Source organism: Lepisosteus platostomus, chromosome 3, assembly GCF_059453375.1.
Source record: "Lepisosteus platostomus isolate fLepPlt1 chromosome 3, fLepPlt1.hap1, whole genome shotgun sequence".
Classification (NCBI taxonomy): domain Eukaryota; kingdom Metazoa; phylum Chordata; class Actinopteri; order Semionotiformes; family Lepisosteidae; genus Lepisosteus; species Lepisosteus platostomus.
In genome coordinates this window covers 51,135,428-51,150,024 of record NC_142613.1, presented here as the reverse complement: position 1 = coordinate 51,150,024, position 14,597 = coordinate 51,135,428, and the positions used below count along the sequence as shown (strand labels likewise).

At 42.9% G+C, this 14,597-nt stretch overlaps 1 protein-coding gene across 18 annotated transcripts in view; it reads right to left on the bottom strand.

The window, feature by feature from the left end:
* LOC148675054 (uncharacterized) overlaps positions 1–14,597 on the bottom strand; it is a 149,999-nt gene that overhangs the window by 51,746 nt on the left and 83,656 nt on the right. For 14 of the 18 annotated variants that reach the window (XM_088626021.1, XM_088626003.1, XM_088626002.1 and 11 more), the window contains 2 exons: positions 9,164–9,613; positions 677–1,123 (listed from right to left, as the gene is read on the bottom strand). In XM_088626021.1, coding sequence (XP_088482147.1) covers positions 677–1,123; positions 9,164–9,613 — 897 coding nt within the window. The remainder of the gene's footprint in view (positions 1–676; positions 1,124–9,163; positions 9,614–14,597) is intronic. The other 4 variants (XM_088626017.1, XM_088626018.1, XM_088626019.1 and 1 more) reach the window with 2 other exon arrangements.

Genomic DNA, 14,597 nt, shown 5'->3' with positions numbered 1-14,597 from the left:
TGTTAATTTCACAGTTACAGAACTTCATTCTCCAGGAAAAGAGTAGTATTTGTCATTTTAAATAAGAAAGGACCCTGAGCTCTTTATTCTTGGGTTTACCTTCTAAAATGGTAACACTTCTCCCATCACACTTTGCACTTTCAGCTTTGGGGTAAATTACTTTTAGATAGGAAATGTATTTTAATCAACTGGATTAAGACTAAAGATATTTCCTTAAATTTTGGTCACCTTTTGCAGAGTATTTGCCAGTGGAGATACTGTAACAGAATTGTTTCCTAAGGGTCAAAGCGTACTAAAGTGGAATTCCTTTAGGTGTTCCACAGACAGAGAGAGAGGAGTTATGCCGGATGAGGAGGATGACTGGATTGGGAGAGGAGATGGGACAGATGTGATTAGAGAGCTAGAAGGAAATTGGATACTGGTAAATTCCCTGTATCTGTATCTTTATAATATTGTAAACTATCTCCTTTCAAGGTTGCTCTTTAACTTGTTTTGTTCTTTTATTGTTTAATGATGGTTGGTGGTTGAACTTTGTTAAAAATGAATTAAAAATGTAAAACAAAGAACGACTGAATTAACTGCCCATTACACTCTCCCAGTGAACAGGCTCCCTTACAGCACAGAGCAACACAGCAGAGACACACTGAGAGAGGACTGACTGTACACACACACTTACCTCAGCTGGGAAATATAGGGCAGGCACTGAAGGAAACTCCTCACTTCACTCTCTTCAGCTGACCAGCCCTTCAGCTCTACTGGTTTCCTGACTGTGTGGAGTTTCAGCACTTCAAGGAAGAGGGAGGCCTTTCTCTCAGAGAGGTCTATAGCCCAGACTGCAGGAGCTGACTGGAAAACTGGCTGGAGTGCTGGGGGAACATTCCTGCCTGTTTGAGACTCACAGTCCTTCACACGGGAATACAGATCCAGCAGGAAATCACACTGAAGCTCCTTATTGGAATCGTTATCAAAAGGAAAGTGAGTGTAGCTGCACACTGATGATAACAATTCCAAGACCTTCTCTCCTGTCTGTGTCTCCCACTCTGCTCCTTGCAGAAACAGATCCAGCAGGAATGAAATGGCTTTGCGTTTCCACTGTTCAGAGGGCTGTATCCACTGACAGAACCTGAAAGAGAGGAGGAGACAGACTGAGGCCCATTTCTCAGCTGTGTTTCCAGTGGCTGCTGTGCAGGAACTCTCAGACACAAGGAGCCATTTCCCTGAATGGGGATCTTCCCCTGAAAGGAGGGAACAGAGAAGAGTGTGTGAAGGACACAGCTCTCCCCACAGGAGTGACTCTTCACACTCTCCCTCAGCTCTCCTCACACACTCCTTCCCCAGAGACACTCTCACACACCCTGGCTCTCCACTCTCTGCACTCCAGTCACTGGGACACTGGAGCTTTAGGAACACAATCCCACTGTGGATCAGGGACAGGGCTGTATTCCAGCACAGGGTCTCTCCCAGGACAAACACACAGACTGAGGGACCTTAGAAAATACAGCTGGACTCACACATCTGTGATTGACCAGCTGGGGAAAGCAGACTTTAGTAAATATGCAAATGAACTAAAAATATTACAGGGTCATGCTGATAACAGAAACTAAGGGCAGGACTGTCACATCAGGGATCTCTTACTTGCAAGTAAAGTATTAAAAAGTTGAAGGAGAGCTTTAAGGGCTCCCTGGAGCCCTTAAACACAAACATTACAAGATGTTCCAGGACTGGTAGGGGCGTCACAAACTATTTTCTCAGGTGCTCTCCTTGATGTACAAATATGTCAATCAGGGAGGGTGCTGGGACTACTTACTGGGAATCCCTTTCATCTTCTGGAGCTGTATGTCTATATAAACAGTATACCTCAATTTTACTCACAACGAACCTAAGAGAATCCTTATTTCTACAAAGTCAAACAGTTTGTTAGATTATAAAATTTGTGCACAATTTAAATCAAGAAATGATATGGTAATAAGGATACACTTCTTCTAAGACTAGTTTATTGGTCACAGAATTATGAATATATTGTCCCACACCGACTGACTGGAAGCACAAGTCAGGAAATTTGTAGTTTATATTTTACTGTTTCAACTGGGTACAAAGTCTTTCCTACGCAACCAAATCACCTCCTCACTACTACTTTCAATGGTTTCATTAGTCCGAACATGGCTGAAGGAACAGAGGCTCTTTAGTCTTGAACAGAGAAGACTGTGAGGAGACCTGATACAAGTATTATGGGACTGATCTCAGAGCCTTTGAACTTTGAACTTGAGATAAACCAGAAGAATTAATGTCCAGAGAATTCAGGACGATTCCCAAAATACAGGCCAGCGGAGGTAACCTGTTGACAGACCCTGAGGGAATTAATGACTGATTTTGGGAATATTAGGCTCCATTAATCTCTACTATTTCAAGTCTCATTCTACAACCTCTGAAATAACAGATTTTATGTCTTCTATGTCTTCCCTAAGTCACTGCATGAAGTAAATGTCTGTCTCCAACTCAGAAAAGGGAAGAGACAGATCATCTTATCACCTGTAAAGTGAGCTGAATTCCGGTTTGAAAACAGCTGCAGAAATACTGTCCGCTAGATCAGCTGAGCAATTATCACCCCTTATCCCCTTTTATAATATTGTTAGACACTGAAGGAGCAGCAAATCAGAATGAACAGAAGAACATATTTGTGGTGCTTAAATGTTTTGGTTGGAGACTCATGTGTCAACTTGTCATGACAGCTGTCCTGCAGCTAGTGGTATCCCTGGGAAACTGTCGCATCCTCATGAGGGCTCAAGGTTTTCCAGGGCTTGCTGCTCTGACTGGACCACCTTCCTGATCCCTCTTCATTAGGAATTATTACATTTATTATTCATTTCATGCTGGTTTTCTACAGATGCAGCCATTCAAAATGCACTGTACAACCCCGTACCACGCTAAATTACCCACAGTTCACTGCGGTGTACCGCGGTACGTGATTTGGCTAGCCAAAATGACCAACAGGGGCACTTGTGGTGCATTGGTTGTTAGTGAAAAGATTAAATCATTTAATCTCTTTACTGTGCACGTTTTAATCCGCTTAGCATTGAATATTAATATGGAATTTTACAACTAAAGAGAAATTTTGGTAGTTGAGCATAAAAAGAAGAGGAGCATAACGCGGTTGAAGGTCATAAACTATATTAATTTAGGAACATAAACACTATATAAACATAAAGTATATAAACTTCATACAGTCACGTAAAAACTTACCCAAAATAACCACAGTATGTAACCGAATGAAAGACTTTGATGCTTAAAATGTTTAGGAAGAAAGTGGAATACTGGTGTGCATTTTTTTATTTAAACTACCAATACCAGCCAGTACCAGTACCAATACACTTTACATAATATGTTTATGTCCCTAAATTAATATCGTTTATGAGCAATCTCCGGGAAACTAAAGCGGATCCCAGGCGCAAGTGACTTCATAACGTGAGGAGGCATTATGCTAGATTTTTATGCATCAGTTGAAGCCTTCTGACTATAAAAAAACCAGGGTTCACTTTTTTTCTGTCTCTCCCTACTCTCTCTCACCTGCTGCGATTCGGGCACAGAATGGTTCAAAATGGGAACAGGTCAGACAGGCAGTGTCACGCCCTCTGCAGCCAGAGGGCGCTCCTTCTCTGTCCTGTCCCTAGTTTCCAGTCTGCTGTCCTTCCTGTCCCTCTCCTTCCCTTGGGCTATATATTTCCGGGTCTTGCACTCTGTCCTCGCTCAGCATTGACGTTCAGATGTCCTGAGACCCGCCTAGCACCAGGGCGCCCCAGTCCGCTCCCTGAGGGCATAGGTTTCTATACGGTATTCCTGAACTCTTTGCACTAATGAGCCCGGGCCTTTTTCCCGTCTCGCCGCTACGCATATGGGTCTTTTTCCGCTCTCCTGCTCCCCACGGTTAGTCCCTTTGGACGTCCGTGACAGAATGCTGAGCCACCTACTGACCCCGCGAGCGGCGCTTTTTTTGTCTTGCCGCAGTTTTTTTTTCTTGTTCTCTGGGCTGTTTTTTTTTTTTCAGTTCCTCTATTCTAATCACTGGATATCACTCCGATCTTCCGTGCCTGTGAGCGGGTCCTGTACCTGGCTTTCCTCGGGTAGATCACTCCGATATCAGTGATTGAATGTTGAGCTGGCTTGCCTATTCTTATTACTGGATATCACTCCGAGCTTCTGTGTCTGGAGCGGGTTCTCGTGCCTGGCTCTTCCTGGTCTCGCTCTCTCCGATTTCAGTGATAGAATGGTAAGCTTTCTGCCGTTCCTCCATTCTTTTTGCTGGATATCACTCCGGGCATCTGTGTCTGTGAGCGGACTTCGGTCTGGCTTTCCTCAGGTTGTCCACTCCGATATCAGCGTTAGAATGTGAACGTGCCATTTGCCCAGTCTGCGGTATTTTTCCCCGGGATTTTTGTAGTTTTTTTCTTGTTTTTTGCCTTTTGGTTTGAAATTTTTCTTCCTGGTTTCCCCTCCTTTTTGGTCCCCCCCTGCTCTCTGTGTCTCGGAACTTTGGTTCCTATTTTTTTTTATGTGGTTTGTCTCCCTGGTCTTTCCCAGGTTTTTGTCTGTTGTTTGTGCTTGTGTACTTTTTTGTTTTTTGTCTCCGGAGCTCTTCTCTACCCCCCCTTCCTCCACCCAATAAAGGTTTATACCCCGGAGGAAGGGGTAGCTCTCAGCCGTGGATTCCCGGAGGTTTCCTTTCAGTTAAATGAGGTTTTTCCTCCCCCCAGTGCTGTGCAGCTTATTTATTTGTATGGGCGTCAGGAGCCGCCCATGAAGGGGGGGGTACTGTCACGCCCTCTGCAGCCAGAGGGTGCTCCTTCTCTGTCCTGTCCCTAGTTTCCAGTCTGCTGTCCTTCCTGTCCCTCTCCTTCCCTTGGGCTATATATTTCCGGGTCTTGCACTCTGTCCTCGCTCAGCATTGACGTTCGGATGTCCTGAGACCCGCCTAGCACCAGGGCGCCCCACGTCCGCTCCCTGAGGGCATAGGTTTCTATACGGCATTCCTGAACTCCTTGCACTAATGAGCCCGGGCCTTTTTCCCGTCTCGCCGCTACGCATATGGGTCTTTTTCCGCTCTCCTGCTCCCCACGGTTAGTCCCTTTGGACGTCCGTGACAGGCAGAGGGAAGGGGGAGGGGTGAAACTGGTACCTGTCCTGGAGAAAGCGGTTAGAAAATACATGGATTTACCCTTGTGAAAAGCGTTCCAAATTTAATGCGATATGGAAGATATTATTCATAATAAATGACCTTGGACAGTCTGTAAACTGAAGATTTATAGAGGAGACACGTTGTGTCTTTTCTTTCCAGCTTGGAATGAACTTTTACCTACTAGTATGTTCCATTGCAGCTACCTTATGTAACGCAGCTCCGTACTTCTCACAAAGGCTAGGACTGTCAACACCCCTGTCTTGTTATGTAGAATAGAATAGAACAGAACAATTCTGGGGGATGGGAAGGAATTTTCAGTAGCATGCACTGTTGTCACTGTTAAGGAACAAGAAATAGGTTTATTCCATGCTGAAAAGAGAAGAGAGAAAACACAACGTTTCGGCTGTGAAGCCTTCTTCAGCTCTTTGCAAACATTCCCGATACATAACCGCATTATGTACTCTGCACTGTTCTATTTTATATCTTGACAGGAGAATGCACACTGTATTAATTATTGTTGCTGCTGGGCTTTGAGCTGCCTACTTCTTTGACAAGCTTGCAGAGAAAGTCATTGCCCTGCTTTTTGTCTATCCCACTGCATTCTGGGAAATGTAGTTTTGACAAGAAATGTCCATCTTGTCTCCATCTATCACTCTCTCACAATTCATCATGCATGATTGAGTCAAATTAAAAATAAAACTAGTTTACAAATAAAGTGGATTACAGTAATACTACCAGCTTTATAAATACATATATGTAGATCCTTAAATTAATATCGTTATTAATTTCCTTAGATACGCGATTCCATATTATATTCCCTGATAATGAAATTCTAAAAAGTATGCGTTTCTTTTACTGCGATAACGAGCGCAAGTAGTCATGGAAAAGGTTAATCACTTAACTCACTTAATTTTGAACGTTTTGTGATTATTAGAAATGTCAACAAATTCAATATAGTGTCGATATTTACTATTTTAGTTTTTCAAAGAAAAATGTATTTGTTAAAAGAAAGCTGATGGTGACAGCTGGGTTCACACCCCTGACCTCAGGCATACAAGGGACACGCTTAAGCCATTACACCACACACGTAAAAATCACATGGGAATGAGCTAAACTGATGCAGACATTTCCAAAGACAGTATACTACTGTGATAATTTGAGCTACAGTATATGCATATAATTATATCGTTACTAATTTTTTAGATACGCGATTCCATATTATATTCCCTATTAATCAAATTCTAAAAAGTATGTGTATTTTTACTGCGATAACGAGCCCAAATATTCATAAGAAATGTTAAAACATTATAACTTTTTACAAAGTATATAAACTTAATATAGTCAGAAGTAGCACGTAAAAACTTTCCCAAAATAACCATAGTATGTAACCGAATGAAAGACTGATGCTTAAAATGTTTAGGAAGAAAGTGGAATAATGGTGTGTATTTTTTCTTTAAACTACCAATACCAGCCATATACAGTTTACATAATATGTTTATGTTCCTAAATTAATATCGTTTATGAGCAATCTCTGGGAAACCATTATAGGCATGGTGAACTGGAGATTCTCAAAACTTACCTTGTATGATTGGAAAAGAATACATAATCGGATCAACGAAATATTGTGGAGTTACTTTTTGTCAATGAAAAAATCAAGTCTCTTCGTGTCGCAACAGTTAAACTGATGCAGACGGTTACAAAGAAAGTGGACCACGGTAATACTTTGAGCTTACAGCCTGTCCAAGGTCATTCATCAGTGCCACATTTCTGCTCTGAATCAGCCTGCGTTTTACGCCTTCGTTTCGCTCTGAGCTGCAGTTTCTGATTCGAGCGCGAGACTGAGAGCATCGCTCAGTGAGAATGATCCTCGGGGATCTTCCTTGTTCCAGGGCTCTGACTGGGACTGCTCCCCGTAGGTGTCCGCCTGGTATCAGACACGCCTGGTATCACTGGCTCCTGGCCCTCCGACTGGATCACCGTCTGGGGGTTTCCTGCCGCTCTCTTCCCTTTTCAAAGAGGCTCGCCATTCGCTTTCTCCCTTTCCCGACCGACAGGCTGTGCTCAGCACCTCTTTTCCCAGGGATGCAGTTAGCCGGATTCTCCTAGGACCGACGCGCCTCCCTATTTCCTGTCTCTTTCCCACTACTGACTGGTCTGGGCTGATTACGCCCCGCTGGCCAGTAATCACTTGTTCCATTATCACCTCCTTCACTTGTCACTCCGCCTCTGTCCCGGAGCGCTCGCACCCCTATCAGCCGGGTGTCTTGGGGAGCTCCGCCACTCTCCGGTCTCCTGCACCTGGGTTGGACAAATCACCAGCCGCGCGGCTGTGTCCGGCCGCAGTGTTACGAAAGTGGGTGGAACTGTCATACCTTCTGCCTGTCCAGGAGCCACAACTGTCATCTCTCGTTGCCCAGGGGCACAAGGCAAGGTTGTGCCTTCTCTCTGTTACTGTTTGACAGTGCTCTAGTTGACATTAGAGCCCCTGGCAATGGGTGGATCAAACCAGCCCAGTACTGAAGGTCTAAAAGATACCAACACAGAGACCTGTATATTGCTGTTTGCTGGCAATGTGCTCCCGTATATTTCTGACTGTGTGTCTTCCCTACCTCACCTGTTGCAAAATAATCAAGTGTTTGGGATGTTCTCAGGGTCTGCTATTAATGAGGAAAAAAAGTTAGAGGGTTGTCTATGACGGATTGTTATATCAGTTCCATCATCAGTTGCACCTGTATTCCTCACTACCTCATTTTTCATGAAGTTAGATTGAATCATTACACCATTCATCTGAACTATAAGATCCTTTTATTTCCAAAGCTCATTTGTAAAACCCAAAAACTGAAGGTTTAAGTCTTCCTGTCTTTCGTCATTTTTACTGGGATACAAATACAAGGGTCTTGTCATATTGGCAAAATGGCTCCCCATGAATCTGGCACAGGGAGAAACACTCAGTGTAGTCAGACACAGAAGCACAAGCCAACACTAAAACCTCTCTCCCTGCTCTGCTCTTCTGTAAAACTGAACCAGCAAATAAAACAGACTGACTGTGGAGCAATTCCACAGGATCTGGAGTCCCGTTCTTGAATGTTTTGAAAAACAGTGAGTGTTGTAATTATTCCAGATTATTTTATACATCCAATCATTTAGTGGTTAGTTATATCACAAAGTTTGACTTTATTCTTATCTCAACAAGAAAACTGTAAAAAGGCACAGCTTTACTTCAGTGTTTTGGTGTTTATTGCATTGTTTTCATTTTGTTTTTGTTCTTAGTTTTTATTTGCCTTGATAAAACTTTAAAAACGTGCTAATAAAATACTTAAAAACAGTTGTAATGTCAAATTGTCACTACTAGAGATCCGAACGAGAGACCAGAGCCTCAGATATCATCACAGATAAAAGTGCTGCTGCTGGGACACATTTGTGTTGTTCTGATGACACCTCTGAACACAGTTTCGTAGAGCCCAACATCTCCAGAATGTTCCCCAGTTTTAAAAGAGGTGTGTGCGTGCTCTCCAAAATTTCACAAGCTTTCCCTGGTTTGGAATAATCCAGCAAGATTCTTCATTGGATCTCAGACCTGTATCTGTCCACCGTGCTTCATTTAAAATATCAAATAGATTGTTGTCTTAAAACCTGCAGAGAGTGTCCATCAGCTGTTTAGCCCAACTATAGTCCTGAGGACATAGTCTGTGTGCTAATCTTCTGAAAGGATGAAGAGGTGCAACGAGCACTGCAGTGGAGCTGTGTGTCACATGGGCTGTGTGTCCCATGAGCTCAGTATGAGAGACAGTGTCCTGGTTTACACCCTGTCTGTGCTGTAGACCCAGGAGAGACAGACCAGTTAAAATACTGTCTGTTGTCACTCACTGTTCACACTCATCTATCTGTTCATTTAACACCCATTACAGTCTCCCAGTGAACAGGTTCCCTTACAGCACAGAGCAACACAGCAGAGACACACTGAGAGAGGACTGACTGTACACACACACTTACCTCAGCTGGGAAATATAGGGCAGGCACTGAAGGAAACTCCTCACTTCACTCTCTTCAGATGACCAGCCCCACAGCTCTACTGGTTTCCTGACTGTGTGGAGTTTCAGCACTTCAAGGAAGAGGGAGGCCTTTCTCTCAGAGAGGTATATAGCCCAGACTGCAGGAGCTGACTGGAAAACTGGCTGGAGTGCTGGGAGAACATTCCTGCCTGTTTGAGACTCATAGTCCATCACACGGGAATACAGATCCAGCAGGAAAATGCTACTTTTAAAATTAGACACCTCTTCATAATTAGACAAAAACTCCCTAAAATTAAAAACTGCCACCAGTGTTTCCAAGACCTTCTCTCCTGTCTGTATCTCCCACTCTGCTCCTTGCAGAAACAAATCCAGCAGGAATGAAATGGCTTCGTGTTTCTCCTCCTCAGAGTCCTGTATCCTCTTAGAGAATCTGAAAGAGAGGAGGAGACCGACTGAGGCCCATTTCTCTCAGCTGTGTTTCCAGTGGCTGCTGTGCAGGAACTCTCAGACACAAGGAGCCATTTCCCTGAATGGGGATCTTCCCCTGAAAGGAGGGAACAGAGAAGAGTGTGTGAAGGAGGAGTGAGGGGAGTGAGCACAGCTCTCACCACAGGAGTGACTCTTCACACTCTCTCTCAGCTCTCCTCACACACTCCTTCCCCAGAGACACTCACACACCCTGGCTCTTCACTCTCTGCACTCCAGTCGCTGGGACACTGGAGCTTTAGGAACACAATCCCACTGTGGATCAGGGACAGGGCTGTATTCCAGCACAGGGTCTCTCCCAGGACAAACACACAGACTGAGGGACCTCAGAAAATACAGCTGGACTCACACATCTGTGATTGACCAGCTGGGGAAAGCAGACTTTAGTAAATATGCAAATGAACTAAAAATATCACAGGGTCATGCTGATTACAAAAACTAAGGGCAGGACTGTCACATCAGGGATCTCTTACTTGCAAGTAACGTATTACAAAGTTGAAGGAGAGCTTTAAGGGCTCCCTGGAGCCCTTAAACACAAACATTACAAGATGTTCCAGGACTGGTAGGGGCGTCACAAACTATTTTCTCAGGTGCTCTCCATTGATGTACAAATATGTCAATCAGGGATGGTGCTGGGACTACTTACTACCAATTTCTACAAAGTCAAACAGTTTGTTAGATTATACAATTAGTGCACAATTTAAATCAAGAAATGATATGGTAATAAGGATACACTTCTTCTAAGACTAGTTTATTGGTCACAGAATTATGAATATATTGTCCTACACTGACTGACTGGAAGCACAAGTCAGGAAATTTGTAGTTTATATTTTACTGTTTCAACTGGGTACAAAGTCTTTCCTACGCAACCAAATCACCTCCTCACCACTGCTTTCAATGGTTTCATTAGTCCGAACATGGCTGAAGGAACTGAGGCTCTTTAGTCTTGAACAGAGAAGATTGTGAGGAGACCTGATACAAGTATTATGGGACTGATCTCAGAGCCTTTGAACTTTGAACTTGAGATAAACCAGAAGAATTAATGTCCAGAGAATTCAGGACGATTCCCAAAATACAGGCCAGCGGAGGTAACCTGTTGACAGACCCTGAGGGAATTAATGACTGATTTTGGGAATATTAGGCTCCATTAATCTCTACTATTTCAAGTCTCATTCTACAACCTCTGAAATAACAGATTTTATGTCTTCTATGTCTTCCCTAAGTCACTGCATGAAGTAAATGTCTGTCTCCAACTCAGAAAAGGGAAGAGACAGATCATCTTATCACCTGTAAAGTGAGCTGAATTCCGGTTTGAAAACAGCTGCAGAAATACTGTCCGCTAGATCAGCTGAGCAATTATCACCCCTTATCCCCTTTTATAATATTGTTAGACACTGAAGGAGCAGCAAATCAGAATGAACAGAAGAACATATTTGTGGTGCTTAAATGTTTTGGTTGGAGACTCATGTGTCAACTTGTCATGACAGCTGTCCTGCAGCTAGTGGTATCCCTGGGAAACTGTCGCATCCTCATGAGGGCTCAAGGTTTTCCAGGGTTTGCTACTCTGACTGGACCACCTTCCTGATCCCTCTTCATTAGGAATTATTACATTTATTATTCATTTCATGCTGGTTTTCTACAGATGCAGCCATTCAAAATGCACGGTACAACCCCGTACCACGCTAAATTACCCACAGTTCACTGCGGTGTACCGCGGTACGTGATTTGGCTGGCCAAAATGACCAACAGGGGCACTCGTGGTGCATTGGTTGTTAGTGAAAAGATTAAATCATTTAATCTCTTTACTGTGCACGTTTTAATCCGCTAAGCATTGAATATTAATATGGAATTTTACAACTAAAGAGAAATTTTGGTAGTTGAGCATAAAAAGAAGAGGAGCATAACGCGGTTGAAGGTCATAAACTATATTAATTTAGGAACATAAACACTATATAAACATAAAGTATATAAACTTCATACAGTCACGTAAAAACTTTCCCAAAATAACCACAGTATGTAACCGAATGAAAGACTTTGATGCTTAAAATGTTTAGGAAGAAAGTGGAATACTGGTGTGCATTTTTTTATTTAAACTACCAATACCAGCCAGTACCAGTACCAATACACTTTACATAATATGTTTATGTCCCTAAATTAATATCGTTTATGAGCAATCTCCGGGAAACTAAAGCAGATCCCAGGCGCAAGTGACTTCATAACGTGAGGAGGCATTATGCTAGATTTTTATGCATCAGTTGAAGCCTTCTGACTATAAAAAAAACAGGGTTTTTTCTGTCTCTCCCTAATCTCTCTCACCTGCTGCGATTCGGGCACAGAATGGTTCAAAATGGGAACAGGTCAGACAGGCAGAGGGAAGGGGGAGGGGTGAAACTGGTACCTGTCCTGGAGAAAGTGGTTAGAAAATAGGTGGATTTATACTTGTTGAAAAGCGTTCCAAATTTAATGCGATATGGAAGATATTATTCATAATAAATGACCTTGGACAGTCTGTAAACTGAAGATTTATAGAGGAGACACGTTGTGTCTTTTCTTTCCAGCTTGGAATGAACTTTTACCTACTAGTATGTTCCATTGCAGCTACCTTATGTAACGCAGCTCCGTACTTCTCACAATGGCTAGGATTGTCAACACCCCTGTCTTGTTATGTAGAATAGAACAGAACAGAACAGTTCTGGGGGATGGGAAGGAATTTTCAGTAGCATGCACTGTTGTCACTGTTAAGGAACAAGAAATAGGTTTATTCCATGCTGAAAAGAGAAGAGAGAAAACACAACGTTTCGGCTGTGAAGCCTTCTTCAGCTCTTTGCAAACATTCCCGATACATAACCGCATTATGTACTCTGCACTGTTCTATTTTATATCTTGACAGGAGAATGCACACTGTATTGATTATTGTTGCTGCTGGGCTTTGAGCTTTGAGTTGCCTACTTCTTTGACAAGCTTGCAGAGAAAGTCATTGCCCTGCTTTTTGTCTATCCCACTGCATTCTGGGGAATGTAGTTTTGACAAGAAATGTCTATCTTGTCTCCATCTATCACTCTCTCACAATTCATCATGCATGATTGAGTCAAATTAAAAATAAAACATGTTTACAAAGAAAGTGGATTACAGTAATACTACCAGCTTTATAAATACATATATGTAGATCCTTAAATTTATATCGTTATTAATTTCCTTAGATACGCGATTCCATATTATATTCCCTGATAATTAAATTCTAAAAAGTATGCGTTTCTTTTACTGCGATAACGAGCGCAAGTAGTCATGGAAAAGGTTAATCACTTAACTCACTTAATTTTGAACGTTTTGTGATATTTAGAAATGTCAACAAATTCAATATAGTGTCGATATTTACTATTTTAGTTTTTCAAAGAAAAATGTATTTGTTAAAAGAAAGCTGACGGTGACAGCTGGGTTCAAACCCCTGACCTCAGGCATACAAGGCACACGCTTCAGCCATTACACCACACACGTAAAAATCACATGGGAATGAGTTAAACTGATGCAGACATTTCCAAAGAAAGTGTACTACTGTGATAATTTGAGCTACAGTATATGCATATAATTATATAGTTATTAATTTCTTTAGATACGCGATTCCATATTATATTCCCAATTAATCAAATTCTAAAAAGTATGTGTTATTTTACTGCAATAATGAGCGCAAATATTCATAGGAAATGTTAAAACATTATAACTTTTTACAAAGTATATAAACTTAATATAGTCAGAAGTAGCACGTAAAAACTTTCCCAAAATAACCATAGTATGTAACCGAATGAAAGACTGATGCTTAAAATGTTTAGGAAGAAAGTGGAATAATGGTGTGTATTTTTTCTTTAAACTACCAATACCAGCCATATACAGTTTACATAATATGTTTATGTTCCTAAATTAATATCGTTTATGAGCAATCTCTGGGAAACCATTATAGGCATGGTGAACTGGAGATTCTCAAAACTTACCTTGTATGATTGGAAAAGAATACATAATCGGACCAACGAAATAATGTGGAGTTACTTTTTGTCAATGAAAAAATCAAGTCTTTTTGTGTCGCAACAGTTAAACTGATGCAGACGGTTACAAAGAAAGTGGACCACGGTAATACTTTGAGCTTACAGCCTGTCCAAGGTCATTCATCAGTGCCACATTTCTGCTCTGAATCAGCCTGCGTTTTATGCCTTCGTTTCGCTCTGAGCTTTAGTTTCTGATTCGAGCGCGAGACTGAGAGCATCGCTCAGTGAGCCTGATCCTCAGGGATCTTCCTTGTTCCAGGGCTCTGACTGGGACTGCTCCCCGTAGGTGTCCGCCTGGTATCAGACACGCCTGGTATCACTGGCTCCTGGCCCTCCGACTGGATCACCGTCTGGGGGTTTCCTGCCGCTCTCTTCCCTTTTCAAAGAGGCTCGCCATTCACTTTCTCCCTTTCCAGACCGACAGTGCTCAGCACCTCTTTTCCCAGGGATGCAGTTAGCCGGATTCTCCTAGGACCGACGCGCCTCCCCATTTCCTGTCTCTTTCCCACTACTGACTGGTCTGGGCTGATTACGCCCCGCTGGCCAGTAATCACTTGTTCCATTATCACCTCCTTCACTTGTCACTCCGCCTCTGTCCCGGAGCGCTCGCACCCCTATCAGCCGGGTGTCTTGGGGAGCTCCGCCACTCTCCGGTCTCCTGCACCTGGGTTGGACAAATCACCAGCCGCGCGGCTGTGTCCGGCCGCAGTGTTACGAAAGTGGGTGGAACTGTTATACCTTCTGCCAGTCCAGGAGCCACAACTGTCATCTCTCGTTGCCCAGGGGCACAAGGCAAGGTTGTGCCTTCTCTCTGTTACTGTTTGACAGTGCTCTAGTTGACTTTAGAGCCCCTGGCAATGGGTGGATCAAACCAGCCCAGTACTGAAGGTC